This window comes from Meleagris gallopavo, chromosome 2, assembly GCF_905368555.1.
Source record: "Meleagris gallopavo chromosome 2, MGAL_WU_HG_1.1, whole genome shotgun sequence".
Classification (NCBI taxonomy): domain Eukaryota; kingdom Metazoa; phylum Chordata; class Aves; order Galliformes; family Phasianidae; genus Meleagris; species Meleagris gallopavo.
In genome coordinates, this window is record NC_139405.1 from 54,179,686 (window position 1) to 54,201,039 (window position 21,354).

The following is a 21,354-nucleotide window of genomic DNA, read 5'->3' on the forward strand; positions in this document are numbered from 1 at the left end:
TGGAAGGGACCTCAAGGATCATGAATCTCCAACCCCCCTGCCACATGCAGGGCCACCAACCTCCCCATTTAATACCAGACCAGGCTGCCAGGACCCCATCCAGTCTGGCCTTGAACACCTCCAGGGACGAGGCATCCACAACCACTCTGGGCAGCCTGTTCCAGCACCTCACCACTCTCTCTGTAAAGAACTTCCCCCTGACATCCAACCTGAATCTTCCCTCCCTCAACTTAAAATCATTTCCCCTTGTCCTGCTGTTATCAACCCTTTCAAAGAGTTGATTCCCCTCCTGTTTGTAGGCTCCCTTTAGGTATTGAAAAGCTGCAGTCAGGTCACCCTGCAGCCTTCTTTTCTCCAGGCTGAACAAGCTCAGCTCCCTCAGCCTGTCTTCATAGGGGAGGTGCTCCAGTCCATCAATGAGATGCTGTTACCAACACATGGAGAAAATGTTTCTGTGATAAGATGAAGGACAAAGGAAAATTTTAACAACTCAAACATTATCTGCATAGCCAGCAATTCCTTACCACCTGGAACATGAAGGTTTGTCCTTCAGTGAAAATGTCTTCTTCACTGTCTTGGAGACAGGTTTCACTTACAGATTGAAACAAATCTCACTGCTTTCTGTAATTAGAGGGTGTGTGACTGACTTTTTTTTTTTTTTTTTTTTTTTTTGAAGTTGATATGCAAACAGAGTAAAGGACAGTTTACTTCAGTTGCAAAGAACTACATAATTTCCTTATACTTTGGACACCCATATGTCATTATCATTTTTATGCAGACTGAATTGCTCTTGTAGCAATAGAATACAAACATTCATTTATCAGAAATTGCACAGAAAAAGGAAAATAGCAACAGCTTAACTGTAAAAAAAATAATATTCTATCTTATGCTGACTGTTAAATTACATTAAGAAATAATACAAATGAAAAAAAGCATTTTAAAATTGGTAATTTTTCTGCTGGTTATCAATTGTTACCAAAGCTTTGTGGGATAAAAGCAGTCTAACAAAGCGGTATTAACTTTCTTACCCTTTTATTTCAATAGCAAAACTGCTGTACTAGCATATGTGCTGGGGGTATTGTTTTGTTATTGCCGCAACATAAATGCCATGCCAAGTTATCTGCCAGTAGAGATTTAAGCATGTCTATCTCAAGCACAAAAACAAAATGGGCATCACTACATTTCCCTTTATGTAAAGCCAAAGGCAAGCAAACCAACCCAAGCCTGCACTTATCGTAGGAATCTGACTGCCTGACTAGAAAATCATAGTTTAAATGAAACAGCTATCCTGTATTTTATTGAAATGTTCCTTGTCTCAGAGTTTAACAATTTTTCCCACCAACTGATTTAATATTGATATCCATTAATTTACCGAAGACATTTCCATCGACTTGCTAACTGATTTACTTCCTTGACAGGCCCTGTTTCCTATTCATCACAATCATCTTGTTTAGCAATAGACTTAGACCTTTTCCAGCTCCTGAGGACAATCCATTCAGTCTGGTGCAATTATCTGGTTGACATTCTGCTTCTTCGCTATTCAGAAGGAGCAAGAAAAGCAGAGAAATCTCCCAAGTCAGTAGCTTTTTTTTCTTCCCAACGTTTGAATCCATAATAAAACCCCAGGCCCTAATCCAGATGAAGTACATTCAAAAGAACAACTAAAACGGAGTTCTGCTGTCCCTCTATTAAAGGAGTTTGAAGAAAGTACAGCTTTCTCCATACTAACATTTTCATTCTTTTTAATGGGCAAATCCAGAAGTACCTTGGTGCCACTCAGCTTCCTGAGAGCTTGTAATAAATCAGGATAATGCATAAACGTGTCTGATAATGACTCATTTCTCTTTTCAGCTTTTCTCCATCCTACCCCCTTTTCAAATAAAACTAAGACCTGTCTTTCTTCTATAAGAAGCGATATCAGAAAAAAATATTCAGTTCTTCTCTTCCATTAATATTGTGTTCCCTTTCCTCTTTTAGTTTCTTATCTTCTGTGGCTTTTTATATAGAATTTAACAGTCTATTTATATCATTATTATATATTTTTAATAGTTCTGAGCACCCTGTGTATGTATGCAAGATGGAGATTAGTTAGGTTTGCTTCCAGAGGTGATCACTCCTCATATTCCACTTCCAGAACACCAGAACAGTTTAGGCCTTAGTTATCCATTCACATATAATATCCTAGAAAAACACAAGTAGAAAACATTTATGTTTTAGCACTTTTTTAGTACTTTTTTCTTCCTTTGGATTGGGGCCATTAAAAAAAAAAAAGAATAGCAGACCTCCTGACTCACCAAAATGATCTGATTAAGTGCATAATGGACCATGCATGAATTAAAATCTACTCAATACCTGTTTTGTACTAGCAAATCTGGACTACTGGTACAGCCTTTTGTTTGGCCAAAAGATGTCAGGGAGGAGCTGCACATGATGTCTACCTTCACACAAGAACAAAGTAATGCAGTCTGCAAATTTAAACCTTTTGTTTTGAATTTTCAGTGACAGATTTCTCTGATGCACTTCTGAAAATAACACATACTGATTTAATTGTTATTTCCAATAAAGACAGAATTAAACCCTTGACCAGAAGTTCTTACAAAGAAGAGCTATTTCAGATACTGCGTAAGAAATCTATTTATTTCTTAGGGAGATAAAAGATTTAGGGGCATTATTTTTCAGATTGCAAAGATGTGGTCACATTTCACCAATTTAAAAATGAGGCAGCTATCTCAACATGTTAGTTGCTCCAGCACAGGCAACAGGAAGATAACGTGTTGGTCACACTGTGCTTTTCTAAATGCAAGTCTTCTGAGTGTGTTTTTCATAAGTAAGACATAAAGCAAATTGAGGCACAAGTTGCAGGTTAGAAAAGCTGTGGAATTTCCACAGCAGTGGTAGCAGTTCCTCTGTACCTATATAAAGGGAAAGACACCTACTGAGTCCCTGACCAGTAAATACAATCTTAAGTTGTGTAGAAGATACTCTGGAACCTGCCTTTCTCTGTTGGTGCCTCAGTGACCCAAAAAGCAGTCAGATTAAATGCAGTGAAACTGTGTTTTCCTAATGACCACATCCAATCTTCAAGCTGGATATAATCACAGATACTGATAAGGCAAAGTGTTTTCAGTGACAGCTGAAAAATCCTGTTGTCTTTCACTGAGTTTCACTAGGCTAATTCACTGGGAGACTCAAACAATTATTGATTATGCAGACATAAAGGAAAATCCAGAATATGGACTAACAAATAAGGTTTTCAGGAGTAGAAATTATTTTTAGGCAAGTGAAACACAGCACATAACCAACACATGTATTAAGATGCTTCACATCTCTTTTCAGTACATCAGAATCAGTTACTTTTTCCTCTCAGTAGACTGACACCGCAGCTTCTACAGCACTGTGATGCCCGGCAGCAACTTTTCCAAACACTCTAAGACAAGACTTCTCTCGATAATGACTAAGAGTAACCATTGTTCATAAATGATTAACTTTGACTTACACAGTGAAAGTATAACAGTTTGCAAAGGACATATTGCAATAATCACCAGAAATAAATGTCACCTCTCTTTTCTCCTCCTCCAGCTGTATAAAGGTGTTCACTTTGGTTTAATGATAACATTTGCATTTGGTTAAATCTGATCTTTCCATGCAAAAGTCCACTCTGAAGCAAACTAAAAGCAGAGCTGCTGTAGAATCTTTTAATCTCAAAGGATCTCTAACAGCCTAACTTCAGTAACATCCCAGAGAAGGTTCATAGGGAGAGATTAAAAAGCAGTAGAGATAGTAATACAATTACAGCAGTGTGATAGCCACAACAGCTGAGTGAAAGCTATTGGTTCTCTGGTAATTAAGCGTAGCAGATAAGAGCAAATGAGCAAAAGCAAGGTTTTTACTTTCCTATACATTCCCACAAGAAGTACTTTTATATGAAACAACCACTATTTCTGGGGCTGTCAAGGGTGGATGACTAATGAACAGCAAAACAGAGAGCAAAAGAGCCTCACTATAGATATGTCCTGCCTTTCCATTTGCTCCTCTCTCCTGCCCTTTCTCCTACTTGTTGTACTGGTACAGCTAATGTGGTGCACTGCACAAACTGCACATAGAAAACAGGTAGCAGAACAAATTTGTACACCAGAACTTGACGGATGATCGAAGATTTCTCTAAAAAACGGCAAGATCTTAGAACTAAATTTGAGTTACCGTCAGGCGAGTACAGTTTGGCTACGTCTCCCTCCAACTACTGAGAAACATCAGCTTTTTACATTTTAGTGATATTGATGCCATATGAAAGCTCACAATGCCATCAGCACAGCAGTACTTCATTGGATCAACAGATTGTCACTACAAAGCAAATATCTTCCCTTGATTCTAATGGCCTCTGGGCACATGGAAAGAGCATAGACTGGTATGGACACAAAATACTGGTGATATCCCACTGTTTTAGGGAAAAGAAAGCAGAAATTTCGAGAAGCTGAGCCACAAAGAATAGTGCTAAAGAGAGCACAAAACTGGTTTCACAGGTACTGTAGTGGTATCAGCACCAACTCTATATTATTATCATGTGTGTGCTGCCATATCTCACATCACCATCTCCAGTGCAGCAGAGCAAAACTGTAGCCATGCCCTTTGTTATGGCGATACATCCTGGAGTCCCAGGCACTTTGGAGAAATAAGATAAACCAGTTTTATGTGAGCTAATCTACTCAGGGAGAATATTTACAAATGGAGGTACAGCCATACAGAGGGCTAGAGGAAACAATTTTGCCTCCCAAACCATGTTGACACAAAAAGCTTTTTAGATGACGAGCTGCCTATTTGTAGAATAATTACTACCCAAACACACACAATCACAGTCAAAAAAAAAAAAAAAAGAAAACCTCACATGATTATCACGTGTGTTGTTCACAAGTTATACTAAAACCTAGACTTCAACACACATTCTCGTGAAATGGTGCAGAACAATTTCAATTTCCAAGAGGAACATCTCACTATTGCACATCATGAAGATCCTGTTCTGATTTGGCACGTCACTGATGTCTAACACCCTCTTCACATGCCAAGAATTCTAGGTCATTGCACACTTACCATCACTTCTGTTGAAGTTGATATTCTCTTGATTTGTAAATGTCATTGTTCACAGAGTACAGAGAAATGGAAAGATTCCTCTCTTGCTCTGATTAAATGCTCAGTGCCACTCTCAGTAGCAAGGCAAAAAGGCTGGCTCAATGGGAAGCAATAATGTACTTTCCACTGTTTACGTGAGCCTATTGGAGTTCAGAACAGACTCAAAATGTAGGCTGAGAAAGACTTTCAGACACATTTCAGGCTTCTCTCACGTTTGTTTTAAGCAAAATACAGCTTTACAACAGAAGGGGTTGGGGTTTTTGTACCATTATTCTTTATGTACTTACTGAAATAATTTCAGAATCTGGACAAGAAGAAGTGAATATTCACAGGAGCTGTACTTTCTTTTTTTTTTATCTGTCACTGATGGATTGCCTAAAAAACTTACAAAATGAATTCATGATTACCACACCACATTCAACCTGCAAGAGTTTTGTTGGTTTTTTTTGTTTGTTTGTTTTTTTAATATAAAAAAGACTGCTTTCAAAGAAAGCTGCACAAATACCAAAAGAAGTTAGGTTAATGTCTACAGCTCTGCAAGTAAGCACAGCAAAATCCCAGTAAGGACTGGACCTAAGGGGGTACATTACTTTCACTCATCAGAATACTAAAGAGTAATATACAAGAAAGTATATACCAGGAGAGAAGTCAGAAATATGATGAAATACAGAATACCATTCCAATATATTGTCTAGCACTATCAGCCTCTAGAGGGGAATAATATAAAGCTGATTATCATTTTCATTATTCTCTATATACCTCCTATGCCTGTTTAGTTTGCATATGGAAGTTCATAGTCTGAAATTGTTATAAACATGACATGAACAGTGAAAGGAACAACAATAAAAAGCAACCCTCTTGATTACATAAAGGCATAGCTTTCAACAAGAGCTTTCTTTATGCAGAGGCAGATACTTCCAAATTAGGTATTAGAATGCTAATTAAGCACCAAAAATTTTCTGTTTCACCTAGCTGATACTTATCTTCATGATCTGATATCCATTCTTCACCAGCAAATCTCTCCCTGACAGGTTGCCTCCCCTTAGCAGGATACTGTACAAAAACCCCTTGCCTGCACAGACCTGCCTGTGGATTCTGCTCAAAGCTCAGTCAGTTCCACAGGAATGCCTTGTAAATCCTAAATTGGACACTTAATCACGGTATCTATTTTGAACACTTTTCCAAGAGTACAGACTGAGTTTTTCTTGACATGTAAAAGATACTTCAAAAATACTGAAATTCATTGGGCATAGGTGTGGAAAATATCATCTGGGTAGACAGCATTAAGAACGAAAGCAAAGGTTAATGACCAGAATGGTATACTTAATTTGACTATAAATTAATAGCTTGTCCATTGCATGGAGGAGCAAAGCAATTCTGATCTCAAATCGTAACTCCTTCTGACGTATACAGAGAAAATCTCAAATCATATTAATGCATGAAGAACAGGTACTGGGATTCATTATCAGTTCTTGATACAGAACAGCCATGAGAGCAACCTACATACTGGAAGCAGCAGTATAACTTAGGCAAATAATCTTTGTTGGATCAGTGTAGAAGTCAGGGAAAAGCTTCAAGGGCTCAGATTGTTCAGTAAGTGTTCACTCTTGATCTGGTAGTTACACTTCAATTCTATTAAAGATTTATAATTATTTTTTTTTAAAGCAATGTTTACATTGCCAATTGCTGTGATATCCAATCATCACAATACACTAAATCAACTCAACAGAAAAAGCAGAGGAATATTAAAGCTGTTGCAGATGCCAAATATCTGTCTGGAAGGCACATTGGCATGAACTGTACATGGATAAGTACTTTGGATTTACAGGCTGGTACTTCCACATTAAGTCCAACACAAGACTTGCAGAACTTCTGCGTGGAAAAAACCATCTAGATGCACGAATGCCCTAATGTAGGTATCCATATCATCATTTTCCTTTTTCCAACACACCAGTGCAGGTGCAGCTGCTTGCTCTGAATTCATTATCATCAATGAGCCTTGTTCCAAGAAGGCTGTGCCATACATTGCAGTTACAAAAGAAAGAATGTCCTTTCAGCAGGAACTCAGCTTGACAGATGTATCACAAAAAAAGACAACGTATTTAGCCAGACAGTCAAAAACACCATCCACTGTAACACTCGGGGCTCTTTCCAACAGGCTTAGAACCAAGATGCAATCACATCCTCAATACAAACGAAGAAAACCCTTTTTGTCATCTCATTCAAACCCATTGCAAAAGCCACACCAACTTCGTGGAAAGTTGAGCTGGGCTCAGAGGATGCTGTGAAGTAGCAATCTAAGGCCCTAAAGCACTAAGCTATGCTTCCTGCTCCCCTGGCCCCAATTCAGACAGAATCATATCTATGCACTCACTTGGGATAAAGCTTTAATTCCTGACAACTAGCTTTTACACTACTCTTGCCCTGCCCCAATGAAAAACAACCTGAAACTTGGGATTTTTATTCAGCCTTACAAATTCCTCTGCATTGTTCACAGCACGGTCTCATTAATAGCTACCACAGCACCCCTGAGGCAGCAGAATGAAGGGAACGAGCAGTCTGGCATAAAGCTCCTCAAGCCTGCACCAATGCCAAGAATGAATCCACACACATTAAGCTAAGTATTGTGCCAAACTGACATTTTACTCCCATGTTATTTTGTCAGTAGCAGAAATTAGGATGGTTTTATATTGTCCAGTCAGAATTTCATCTCAAATGAAAGAAGTCATTTTCATCTAAGATATAAATTGAATTTCACTTTGAATTAGGGAAGAATCTACATGCAAATAACACCTGAGGCACAGTTAACCAAGTGGCATTAACTTCTGTGTTAAAACCATATATTTTAAAGAAAATGATGAACTTTATTTTCAGTTTTCTTCTGTCTTGCTGGCAAAAAAAAAAAAAAAAAAGAAAGAAACAACAAATTCATACTACATATAACAACTCTGTTTATAAAACAGAAATATTTGAATCCTACTATAACCAGTACACAAAGAGATGCTCTCGTCAAAATGGGTCCCACTCATTCAGATTAATAACTGAGGGTTTTACACTTCTGAATATATGTTGAGCCTCCTACAGTACATGACAAAACAGATTCAGAGATCAAGTGTGACACTAGCAATACTAAACTTGACTTTTCAAGCAGATGGAACAAAGCCCTCTGTCTTTGCTTGGTATCTAAGACTATTCACCATTACTCTTCCTTCCAAAATAAAGCCACCTCATTTTCCATGAGCTTGCTGTGGCTTTCAGCTACCTGATTTGGCAGTTCTGTCAGTTTTGTCCTCTTTTCCAGCTCAACGCAAGTAACTGCTTTATAAATAAATATACTCCTGAAGAAGAGTTTACTTAGTAAGCATTCAGCCAGATTCAATTCCAAAAGCTTTCTGTGATCTGGTGGCTGTTATTCAGGATTTGAGTGTTGCAGTCCAGCCTTGAAAGAACTGGCTATAATAGGCAAGCAAAAGGTAAATTTGTCACATCTCTTACCTGGCCACATTTGTGAAGGCTTAAATCTAGTCCACATGTAAACTCAGTATGATGCTCGACCGTTTCCAGCAAAGGGTTAGGCTTGGAAAAGTCCCAGAATCTATGTAGAAAGGGAGGGTGGGAGGAAGAAAAAAAAGAAAAGAAAAAAATAATAATCAAACAAACCACAATTAAAGTAATTGAAAGGCCATTTAAAAAATATAATTTGAGATATTGACAAATCTGTTGCTGCCAGGATATTTAAAAGAGCAAACTCATCCACTTAGGAAACATAACTAATCGTATTCCTGCAAAGCCATCTGCTGATTTGCATAAATTAAACCTCACTGGGTAAAACCATCTTTGTCTCTTGTTGCTGGAAGTGAGATCAAAATTGGCACCAAAGATCAGCATTTGGGACATTACTAAAACAGAAAAAAATGTAGGATAGATTATTCTCGTCATATTTCTTGATAGATGGATAATTGTATCCCTGTAAGATATCAGTTCAAATTATGATTTTTCTCAATTTTTGGTATCGTTCAGTACAAGATGTTTATTTATGGAAAACTACATGTTCTCATGTATGACATTGGCCATTCTTTGTCTCTAATTTGAGACTGTGCTTCTGTAAAACATTATAATTCAATAACAAATTTGTACGACAAAGATCAGTGGCACTACACAGTTAATACTAGTCTAATGATGGCACAAAAGAAAGATTTGTTTTTGTTTTTTTTGGATTATACGGTATTTCTTAGAAAAGTCCACAAGCTACAAAGCACTGCACATTCTAGGAGGTGGCAGCTGTAACCAGGTTTCCTGTTTGAATTTTCTGACAGCGGTCAATCAGATGCTTTATTTCTTCTCTAACAATCACAGAGGTCTGTGACTGGGGATAGTGAAAATAATTAATAAGAACGATTTGTTATCAGACTAACTACACTGAGTGCTCTTTATGTTCAAACCAATTCAGGTAAAATAGCAAACATTGGAGCCAGCAAGGTCAGTTTGTTTAATACGTAAATGTTATTTCCTTAATAAATGACCAGAGAGGTATCAGTACAATGGCTGTGCCATAGCAACAGTCCTCTTAACTTTTTCCTAGTACCTGAGATCTAAGATAAACAACCTATTTTTCAAGAGAGAAGGGCAAAAAGACCATCTCAGCGTTTTCATCCTCACCCATTTGTTCATAAGAAGGTAAGGAAAGGTAAAAAATTGCACAGTCTTAGGATTGAAAACCACTGATGGCAATTTCATGGTGGCTCTGATTATTTACTGCAGTATAAAGTGAAAAATGCTATCTGTAGCCCAGCTTTCAATACTAGCGTGGTTCTGCTCACTCTTTGTTCCTCGATTTGTCTTTTTTTCTTTTAATGGAAAGATGCACTTTCAATTAAAAAAAAACAACAACAACATATATTTAGATGCTGCCATCGTTAAAGATTCATTACTTTAAAATTTCAATTACAGATGTTTAATATTTATACAAACAGACATGTATATTAGAATAAATTAAAAAGAAAATACACAAATATCCCTTTGTGGTATTCAACAATGTTATAATGCTATTAAAAGCAGCAGAAATTTGTTTTGCTGGAAGAAAGATATTATCTCACTTATGAAGTTGCATCATTTGGTGAGTAACTCCTGAGGTCAACATTTGCCTAACTTTAAGAGAAATTCTACCTCGTAACACTATTTTTAAAGAAAGCTAGCACATGCAGGCAGGAAAATGGCAGTGAATTTATGAACTGCAAGAATGTCACACCTATTAATATTTGTTATAATATTTAGCATGAAATTGTAATTCTTGTCTTAATACCAAAAGGTATTAACACCGGTCTATGAGTGATTCTGACTTCCACAGTCGTAATAAAGTTAAATCATAATTGAAAAGTTACAATCAGTTTTGAATTAGGTTAATTTCACCAGATGTAATGCTCGAGGCTCTGATTACCACCAGCAACTTTGCTACCAATGAAACTTCTTACGACACTATGGGAGTTCCCATCAACTGAGACATTCAAATTAACATGTTCTACTGCAGAGGTTTCAGTTTCATGCTGGAAAATGCCAGTGATAAATATTTCAATTATCTGGAAGATAATTTTTAGTTGGGAAAAAAGAAAAATGAAAAAAAAAAAAAAAAAAAAGAGCAATGGAGCAAAGCAAAACACTTTCTCAGCTTGAAGGAAAAACCAAAAAAAAGGACAAGTGACTGAAGTAAAAAATAAAAAAAAGGTTTTTTTGTGAGCAGCATTATTCCAGAAGTTCTGAAGACTTCTTTGTGATCCAAGTCATTGAACTTGTACTTGATGGGCAGGTAGAGTCTGTGGTTCACCTTAAAGCTTCTTTCAGATTTGCTATCTAGCGCAGAATAAACTTTCAACAAAAATTGCTTCTTTACCCCATGGGCAAGATTCTGTGAACACGTTTCAAGATCTGGCTTGATACCAGCTTAATGAAGTTCTTCAATTTATCAGATCATCTGTTTAGATTTGGGTGAGCACTGTCTGTGCCTAATGCAACAGGATCTTTTTATACTGAAGAGATTCCAAATATATAAAATTATGATTCCGGTAAGAGATGACACTGAAGTTCTTTCAAACTGAATTTTAATAGAGATAAGGCTTAAGAACACGCATGCAGACCTAAATAAGTCCTGGAAATGTTCTTGTACTTTGCACATTTCCGGGCATTTAATGATTCATTTGTTTTAAAACTGATTTTTTGAATTAACACAGCTAGTTTTTTTTTTTTTCCTTTGAGTTCTTCCAAACAGTAAGGAGTTTGTCTTGATGAAGGATCTATAAGACAGAGGACTAAATACATATCATTATACTTAAGTACCAAAAAGTAAAATTCAGATCTACCACACCTTTTATTTTCTCAGCTACCAGCATGAAGTTGGCATGGGAACTAGTTTTCAATAGCTTGTGCACACAAGCAATCATAATTTTTAAAGGACTCCCATGCCATACTGTTCTATGGATTACTACAAAATGAGGCTAAAACCAAGTCTTAAGTAGATTCTACGAAATATAAAATTAATGGAATCTGAACTTCTCTTGCCTATTTATATATTTGTCAAGTATTTTTCTTATTAAATTGAAACGTGTATAGTCTTGCACGTACACAGTCATGTCCCCACAAGTGTATGTATGTGCAAGTCCATACATGCCAGTATGCATGCATGTATGTGTATGTAGGGAGTATTGTGCATCCATTCAAACTCAGAACATTCCTCAGAGAACTCTACTTCTTACTCCTTCTTGCAAACGACAGTAAAGGAATGTGGTAGAGGTACATCATAATATTATACTCTTTAGAAGAGACATTCCCAAAGTATTGCAGTGACAAGTTTCCCCCATTATACATAATATTTTACTTGTGCCACATTTTTCAAAGACTTCCACTTGCCGTTCACTCATGCTAAAACTCCTAAATAATTATATTTCATCTCTTCATCTCTGATCCCTCTCTCTCTGGTCACAGCAACTAATTGTTTGTACAGAAGAATTATGCCAAGAGCAAAACATGGCATTCTGTGAAAATGTCTCCACTCTCTGCATTTACAGGCACCATGGTATATGAGATAGAAATTTTCTCCATCTTTGCTGAAAGCTTCATAAACTAAATGTCAGAGCTGAAAATGCACTACATTTTACATGAAGCAAAGCTAGACCTTACATGAAGTACATTAGTGCCAAACCTGAAGGATATACAGTTGGTGTCAAAAAGGGGAAGAGCAATGGGATGCATTAAAATCACTGAAATGCATTGACCATTTATTATGGAGATTATCAATCATACTGTTCAGACAAGGCCACTGGAAAAAAAAAACAACCAACAATCACCACTTTTTATTTTGGACTTTGAAGCCTTTTGAGAAACCACACACAGCAAACCAGCTGGCACTGAGTCAGTAGAGGACGCTAAAGAAGATGACATAAATAAACCTCCACAGACTGCTGTGCAGTATTGTATAACAAGTAAGCCCTTCACATAAATAAAATTAGGCATTTTATATAAGACAGAATGCTGATACAGCAGTCTCTAAAGTTATATACGTACAGACAACACAGCACTTAGACTGTCAGGCTCCTGGCAGCAACCACACAACAGAGTATTTCACTGGCCAGGCATTACTCCTTATTACACTAAGCAAGAGAATAACAATTAATGTAAACTTAGGAAGAAGCTCTCAAGAACCTTTGCTCTTAGCAGCTCACCATACTGGAATGTGGCAAAGGATAAAGGGTCCTCAGGAAAGAGAGGCTATGAAGGTGGCAATGTCCCACTAAATCTGTACAATCCCCTAAGAGGCTACAGCTGTGCAGCTGCACATAGACTTCTTATTACCCATTTGCTTCCTCTGTTGCATTCAGGTATCAGTCTGCTTTCAGAGGGCAACTTAGAAAGCCTTTAACATAATGCTGTTCTGCACACACTTCTCTGACCCTCACACCTTCACTTCTCTTCAGGTTACAGTCACTCCTTCCTAACATTTCTCTACTTCAAAGCCCTCCTTACTATGTTATCAAGCCTGTTAGCAAACATGTTCTCCTTGCCCTACTTTATCAGATGGATCTTATGCCTGCCTTGAAGCATCCAAAGCTCAAAAGAAGGCCCCGTGGTAAAACAAACAAACAAACAAACAAACCTGTCACTTCAGTGATTGCTGGTGTGGGGTTTTACAAACAATAATTATTTTCTATTTTAAAACCAAAATTGCTTCACAATCTAAGACTGACATAATAGATGTTATGTGCCTATAGGCAAAAAGTAATAATCAAATATAACTTCAGGAATTCAGAAACAAGTTGGTTTAGAAATTTCCTTTTCCAAACCAACATGCAATACCTGATTTTTACATATTTGAATGTATGTAAGTGAACACTGAGTCTTAATCGCTTATTTCAGATTAAAATTTAAAGCCTATGCTGTCCTGTAATCACAAAATATGCTATATCTAGGACAGCATAAAATGCAAGCCTTTGCATTAATAATTAACAAAATGAGATATAGAAATATCACAAGCTATACAACTGCAAAAGGAATAGAGGTTTGCTTTCCCATCAGAGGGAATTTGAAACCAGTGAAGTTGTCCATCTGTCCTACAAACAGGTGCAACATCAGCCTTCAAAACTTAATCTTTCTTGTACACCAGGTACACCAACCTGTACATACTAGGCATTTTTAAACATCTTGTCAGTGAAAGAAAATATTCCCCTCTGCTAATATTTCTAATAAACTTATCAATGGGTTTCAACATGGTTCCACTTGTTAAGAAGAGAAAAGCAGTTAATTTGTATTAAAGCACTCAGCTTTATTATAAAACACTCACCAGTACTTACTAGTTTTACTGGGAAGTCAAGGGAAGTTGCTGAAATACCATCTAAACTTCAGCATACATACTGAGGAACAATACTAAAAGGCTTCCTTAGATATTGGTAGGATCAAAAAAATTCATTATAAAAGCTTCAATAAAAACAAATCACAGAAACATATAAAGTCACTCAACCACATTCATCTTAGAGGTTATTACCTTCCTATCAGAGACTACCACAGTTGGACACAGCTATGTGCAGCAGAACAATGTGAAAAGGCCTACAAGGAAAGCATCTGCCAGTGCAGAAAGGAGTGACTGACAGTTTTTAAGGAAAGAGCCCATGTATTTTCAACATATCTTATTAGAGAAAACATCTAGGAGCAACATTAACTGCACTTCACTATGCCTGTGCTAGAATTATTTTCTATTACAAGCAAAATTAAGAAGGATTATATATTCTATGCAATAAAAAAAAAAATACTGTACCTCACAGTAAAATCATAGGAGCAAGAGGCCAATAAAGTTGCATGGAATGGTGAAAACTGTAAGAAGACAAAACAGAACAACTTTTAAAGCAAAAAATCATGAGCAGATACAGACTTACAGTAATTAGAAAGTTACCAAAGTTTAGCTATTTAAGCTGTTTTTTGTAGGTACACATGATGTTGCAACAATACAGATTATGTCAACAAATTTCCCCACCGTGCTTTTAATTATAGACATTGTTTTGTGAGATCGTGGTTCGAGTTTCTTTCATTACAGCACTTCTAAGTAACCCTGCTGTAAAGTTAAGAAGTTTTAGAACAATCATAAACACTCAAATTCTGCTTGTGGCTGATAACCCAAGTATCAACTCATTAAGCACAGAAAGCTTTACAAAAGCTGTGTAACTTCAAAAGTTAGGCTTGAGCTATTGCCACAACTGCCAGGAGAACAATGTATGTTGTTACATGCAGGATATCACTTGCTCAGGATTGTTAGGTAAGCCACAAAAAACAGTCTGTGTTTGCATTTGCACATTGGGAAGGACCCAAGATTTATTTTGGGGAAAGGAACAAGAGAAAAAAGAATAAAGAAAAGATATGTAGGAACAATTAAGAGAAAGGAGAATTTCTGCGCTAATTATACCATCATCTCTTGATAACTACAGCACTGAAGCAATCAGCATGTCAATCTGTAGTGACGTTCTGAGTTCAGCAGTTAACAGGTGAATTCAGGATGGTGTGCCTTACAAACTAAGTTGTATTATATTTAACACAATTGATCAGCCTCTTATCAGCCAAGAACAAGGGAGAACATGAAATCAGTAGGCAAGTACTTAAAGAACACCTTGGCTAAGCTGTAAAATTCTGCCATGGATTTGCTTGTTTTTGAATATCAAGTTCATAGTAGCAAGTTTCCCACATGCCCCCACTGCAGCTTTGTTCAAATGTTTTCAGACAAAGCAAAAACATCTTTTCAAAGCTGAAAAGCTTTGCCACTGACCTTAAATATCCTAGTCACTTTTAGGGACAGGATTTTCAGCAAGAGCAGTCAGCAGAGCCAGCCTGCTGCACAGCTCTGTAATTGCTAGTGCCAGCACAGTGGAGGGGAAAAGAAAATCTTAGTTTGGGTAGCATCCTGGTGTCTTTCATTGTAGCCTGACTGGTGAGACACACCACACAACCACGGGTACCATCTCTAAATGCCGGCCTACCTTCTTAGATCTTACACCCACAGAGGCCACATCTAACTCCCAGAGACAGCTATAAAAGCCTGCTAAGATGGATTAGAAGTCACACATTCCCACATACCTCTTCCTTACACAAGTACACATACACAGCCACTCCACTGCCTCCTTGAAACTATTTAAGGAATTGTCCTCAAAGTTGGCTGTGAAGAAAGTTCTACTGCTAAGCAACTCCTAAGAATCATTTAAAGGTACCTCAGGAAACAGGGAGAATGATGGGCCATCAAACAGAAACTTACCTAAGAATACAAAAATACTCTAGTTGGTCAGGCCAACAGTCTTCTAACCCAGTGTTTTGACTTCAATAAAGACAATAGAAGATGCTATATAGAAAGAGACTGAGAATTCAGTCACCGGTCATCTACTTCTTCCATACAATATTTCTAGCTGCTAGAAGATTATTATCAGAGAATCATAGAATCAGTGCAGTTAGAGGAGACCCTTAGAGATCATTTGGTCTATCCCCACTGCTCGATTGCAGGGTCAACTAAAGCAGGTTGCTGAAGGCTACATCCAATTGGATTAATATTATATAAGGGCGGAAAGCTGTGTTTGTGCAACTCCAAAGTAGATTAAATAAATAAATTCTTATGCTTAAATGGAATTTTCTGTATTTCAGTTTGTGCCCCATGCTTCCTACCCTCTCATTAGATCCCACTGAAGAGAGGGCTAATTCCAGAGGTCTATCACCTGATGTGTTAAAGTACTTACATCTGTTTGTAATATTTGAAAGCTCAGCAATCTGCTAGACATAAAAAAGTCTTTCAGTGCTAAACTGAACAATTTCCAAGAACTCTACCATCAAAAATCTTCAACATGTTTTTTTCCTTAGTTCTTAGATCATGTATAATAACATTGCTTGAAGTGTATGTTTAAAGTTTAACGATTCAAGGATAGGCAACAGTGAATAAATTGCAACTTACTTTCACTCTTCTGACAGCATAGGTATGACCAAGGAGGATGAACACTGGCTGCCGGACATTTCGCAAATCCCAGCCTTTCAAACTGCAGTCAACTGCACCAGTTACCAGCAAGTTCTGATGATTCCACAACACAGATGTATTAGGACAACTTAAATATTAAATTGCAAAGAAGTTAGAGAGATAAAACAATAAGGTAGATCAAAAAAATAGATGAATAAATCATAAATGTGGTCTCCAGTATATAAATTAAAGACAATAGAGAAGCGTGAACTGTCTCCACTAAAAAAAAATATACTACCCACTATGGAAAAGTCTGAGCAAAACTTCAGACCAATTTGATCATTTATCTTTTGAAACAATGTTCTTCTGGAAATGCAGCTAGCAAATGAGAGTAAAGGAGCAACTAGACCTGCTTTTATTCCCACATAACTAGAAGATGCATTAACTTGTTAGGAGAAACAAACAAAGAAAAAACCCCGCTACTTAATAAAAGTGGCTCATGTAAGAAAACAGTTGAACAAACAGGGTTATACCTCATCATACTTGCACCAGTCACAGCTCAAGATCTCAGCCTGGTGGGCTGGTATCACGAGTCTGACTCCTGGGGCTTTCACATCCCAAATTCTTAAAGTCTGGTCACCTGAAATAAAGAAAAATTCATTCAGCAGTGATGAATTGAGTCTGGGATACAGTTAATCCACTAGTATTTAAGTGACAATCATTTATTATTTCCATGAAATATAAATTATTATAGAAGGACACTCAAACTAAATAAAGTATGGATATAATAGACACAGAGGTTAAAGCAACGTGCAAAAGAAATAAGAACTTAGTACTGCTCTTCCACTGGAAAAAAAGAATTTCATTTTATTACTAACACTTCAATTACTTTTTAAAATTCTGATTTGATCAAAAGGAACCCATGACTGTGTGGTGTTCATTCAAGAGGCAAATGAAATCAGTAGAAGATGTCCAAACATCCATGATTGGTACAGAAAGAATAAATCAGTACTGTCTAAACTAAAATCTTTGCTTCACATTGCTACTAAAGAAATTTCTCTATCAGTAACACTTCTGAAAATCTTCAAATTGGTTATCATCAGCATGCAGCTTAGAAACAAGCATTCTGATGCTTTTGAAGCCCAGTTGGTCACTCTCCGTAAAACAAACAGACCGGCACAGGAAATCACAGCTCCTTTCAATAATCCTTTCATCAATCCCCTATTTTACTTCCACTATTTTCAGGAGCAAGGATAACTGCTGCCCTGCATACATAAAGCACTCCTGGCAGTGTCACACTGAAGCCCTAACCATCCCCACGGTGGTTATAAGAGCAGCATGGCATATGGTGAGAAGAAACACGACTAGTAGGATCTTGGCAAAAGTGGCAGCATGTCCATCCCTCTGCCAGCTCTGCCAACCTCAGGACAGATTTCACCTCAAGTTTTAAGTCTTCTGAAGATGCAACAATGGACTTCTTTGTAACCTATTATTTCAGTTTCATCAAACACAGATTTGAAGGGGAAGCTCATATCTCACTACAGACAAAAAACATTTCAAAGCAAATAAATATTTCCCCAGGTGGAATAGAATGAAATGCTACAGAGATCAGCCATTATAGTGTTATTATAGCCAAAAATGTTAGGAAAAAAATACTCAAGGCAATAACAACTTTTACACCAAAAATACAATTGTCCCAGTTCTTTCCTGTTTGTTTCTTTTTTTAAATAGAAAATGCTGACCCACAAGAAAATCAGTTATTCTACATTTTTCCTTTCTTTATCTTCCTACATAAATGCTATTCTTAGCTGCCATTCACCATGGCTGGCACTACTTGTGACATACTTTTAATGGAATAACAGAGCACACAGGTCAACCTTTCAGCCAATGGAACAAATTGAATTAAAGCCAAAGCCAAATGCTATTTTTCTGTTTAAGCTCTGAGTGAAAGAATCTGTTTTTATATTTTTTTAAACGTATCTGATAAACAGTGTAATCCTGATACACATTTTAACAAATCACTTTTTTTGCTTGAACATCTTTCTATGACCTCAGAATACATACATATTTCATTTCAATTAAAATTGCTGTGAAAAAGAAATAGGAATTATCACATTCCACATATCCATAATTTCTTGAAATCTGCATTACAAATGATGTGTTTTTCCCATGAAAAAGCAGAATTAGGATAACTTATCCCAACTCAAGGGAGCAGCATGAACCACAACAGAGGCGGCTCAGGCTTGATACCAAGAGAAGGTTCTTCACCAGAGGGTGGAGGGCATGGAACAGGTTTCCCAGGGCAGCGGTCACAGCCCCATGCTGCTGGAATTCAAGTGGCATTCAGACAATGTCCTCAGATATACAGTCCGATTTTTGAGTAGTCCTATGCGGAGGCAGGAGTTGGACTTGATGACTCTTACAGGTCCCTTCTAACTCGGGATACTCTTTTATTCTATCCATAATAATGGAAAATACAAGTACAGCACACCTAATAAAATCATATTCACTAGGAGTCACTTCCAGTTGGCATCCCAAAGTAAGCAACCACTAAAACGGCCAACATTTCCCCCACAAAATATTTCTATTTTTGTAAGAAGCAATTTCTCTATAGCAACAGATTTTTGCTGGTCTGTTAGATAATTATGATTCCAGATTTGTTTGTATATTATACTTGCCTTCTTTCATTTTAATGAATATTTGTGAAATCTTGGACGAATCAATAGAACTACACAATATATACTCATCTATTCAAAATTAACGAAAGAGATGCTAATCTACAAGTACATCATCCCCGTATGTGAGATGATGACTGCTAATGTGAAAATACACAATGAAGAGATAAAGTTTACTTAACATTTAAATTTCATGTAGGCTTTACACTGGATTTTTCCTCACAGATGTATTTAACCTATATCCATTAATTATAAACTCTTAAGTCCCGTGACAACAACCAGGTAAGCAATTATTGCCAGACGGTACAGAAGCACAATGTAAGCTATATGACATAGCTATTTAGAAGAGTCTCCAGTTATCTCAGAGCAAACCTCAGTCTTTTTTTCTGAAAAAAAAGTAAATTGCTTGAAAATAAAGGTAAAAATCTTTATTTCAGTGTTTTCTGAGATAAATAATAATACTGAAAAATTTTTACTTCAACAATGGCCAACTGACCTAACTTAGACTACTGTATTATTATTCTCTAGCAAATAGAAGTATTTGCTACATACCTAACACTAACCCAAGTCATTCTAAACAAATTAGTTCACTGCAAAAAACTTCTGTTGTATTTTTATTTTCAATATTTAAAGACTCTTTTTTCCTAACATAAAATACTACAGGCCATAAGTGTTTTATTTTCTAATATGTGCTACATACAACACTTTGCTATGTTTAGCATATACCATAAATTAAGGGCTAAACTCATTGCCTGAGAAGCATTTCAGCTTGCATGAATCACAGAATCACAGGATTGGAAGGGACCTCAAGGATCATGAATCTCCGACCCCCTGCCACATGCAGGGCCACCAACCTCCCCATTTAACACCAGACCAGGCTGCCCAGGCCCCATCCAACCTGGCCTTGAACATCTCCAGGGACGGGGCATCCACAACCTCCCTGGGCAGCCTGTTCCAGCACCTCACCACTCTCTCTGTAAAGAACTTCCCCCTGACATCCAACCTGAATCTTCCCTCCCTCAACTTAAAACCATTTCCCCTTGTCCTGCAGTTATCAACCCTTTCAAAGAGTTGATTCCCTTCCTGTTTGTAGGCTCCCTTGATGGCATGTTAAAGGTTCATTTAGGAAACCTTACTGAGCACAAGACATGGAAGAATTCAAAAGTATGTCAATATCTCTTGAAGCAAAAAATTCCAAATGAAAACAACCACCTCATTTCATTACATATATTTACCTAAGTGTGTAAGTAAATTATATTTGAATAGTTTGTGGCATAATCAGCAGTTCTGCTAACTCACATCAAAGCACAGTAACTGCACAGTTTGCTTTTTAGATACTTGACCAAGGACCGTAAATAGAAGGCTCTTATTCTTTTCTTTCTTTAAGACTGAGATTCCAAAAATTAAAAAGCAATTTTGCAAATCTTCAAGCACCATTGGCAGTGATGGAATGATGTTGGAAATGATGGCATTTCTTCTAGCAAATTCAAAAGACCAATAACTAGAAAAGAACTCATAAGATCTCACAAGGAAAGAGAGAACCTTAGCCCTCTCACCCACACCTTTCACAAATTAATGGAAATAAAAACTTCCAGTAAAGCATTTTGGAACTCATGTCAAACCATTACCATAGGAGAATACAAGCTTATTTCCTACATTTTTTTTTAGGAACCTAAACAAACACAGAATCGCAGAGTCACAGGGGTTGCAAGGAACCTCTGGAGATCATGTAGACCATCTCCTTACTGAAGCAGGTTCCCTACAGTCAATTGCACAGGAAGGCATCCAGGCAGGATTTCACATCCTCTCTGGCAGCCTGTTCCAGTGCTCTGTCGCTCTCACAGTAAGGAAGTTCTTCCTCATGTTCATATGGAACTTCTCATGTTCCAGCTTGTGCCCAGTGCCCCTTGTTTTTTTTTACTGAGCACCATTTAAAAGAATCTGGCCACACCCACTTGACTCTTGTCCTTTATATATTTATAAGCATTGATAAAATCCCCTCTTCAGTCTTCTCCAGGCTGAACAGCCCCAGGTCTCTCAGTTTTTCCTCATATGGGAGATGCTCCAGGCCCCTAACCATCTTTGCAGCCC

General features: G+C 37.2%; 1 protein-coding gene across 2 annotated transcripts in view; it reads right to left on the reverse strand.

Moving 5' to 3' along the window:
• Positions 1 to 21,354, reverse strand: part of PEX7 (peroxisomal biogenesis factor 7) — a 36,097-nt gene that overhangs the window by 5,137 nt on the left and 9,606 nt on the right. For both annotated transcript variants that reach the window (XM_085217215.1, XM_085217216.1), the window contains exons 6-9: positions 17,122 to 17,228; positions 16,589 to 16,702; positions 14,423 to 14,478; positions 8,620 to 8,719 (exon numbers count right to left, since the gene is read on the reverse strand). In XM_085217215.1, the coding sequence (XP_085073341.1) occupies positions 8,620 to 8,719; positions 14,423 to 14,478; positions 16,589 to 16,702; positions 17,122 to 17,228 (377 nt within the window). The remainder of the gene's footprint in view (positions 1 to 8,619; positions 8,720 to 14,422; positions 14,479 to 16,588; positions 16,703 to 17,121; positions 17,229 to 21,354) is intronic.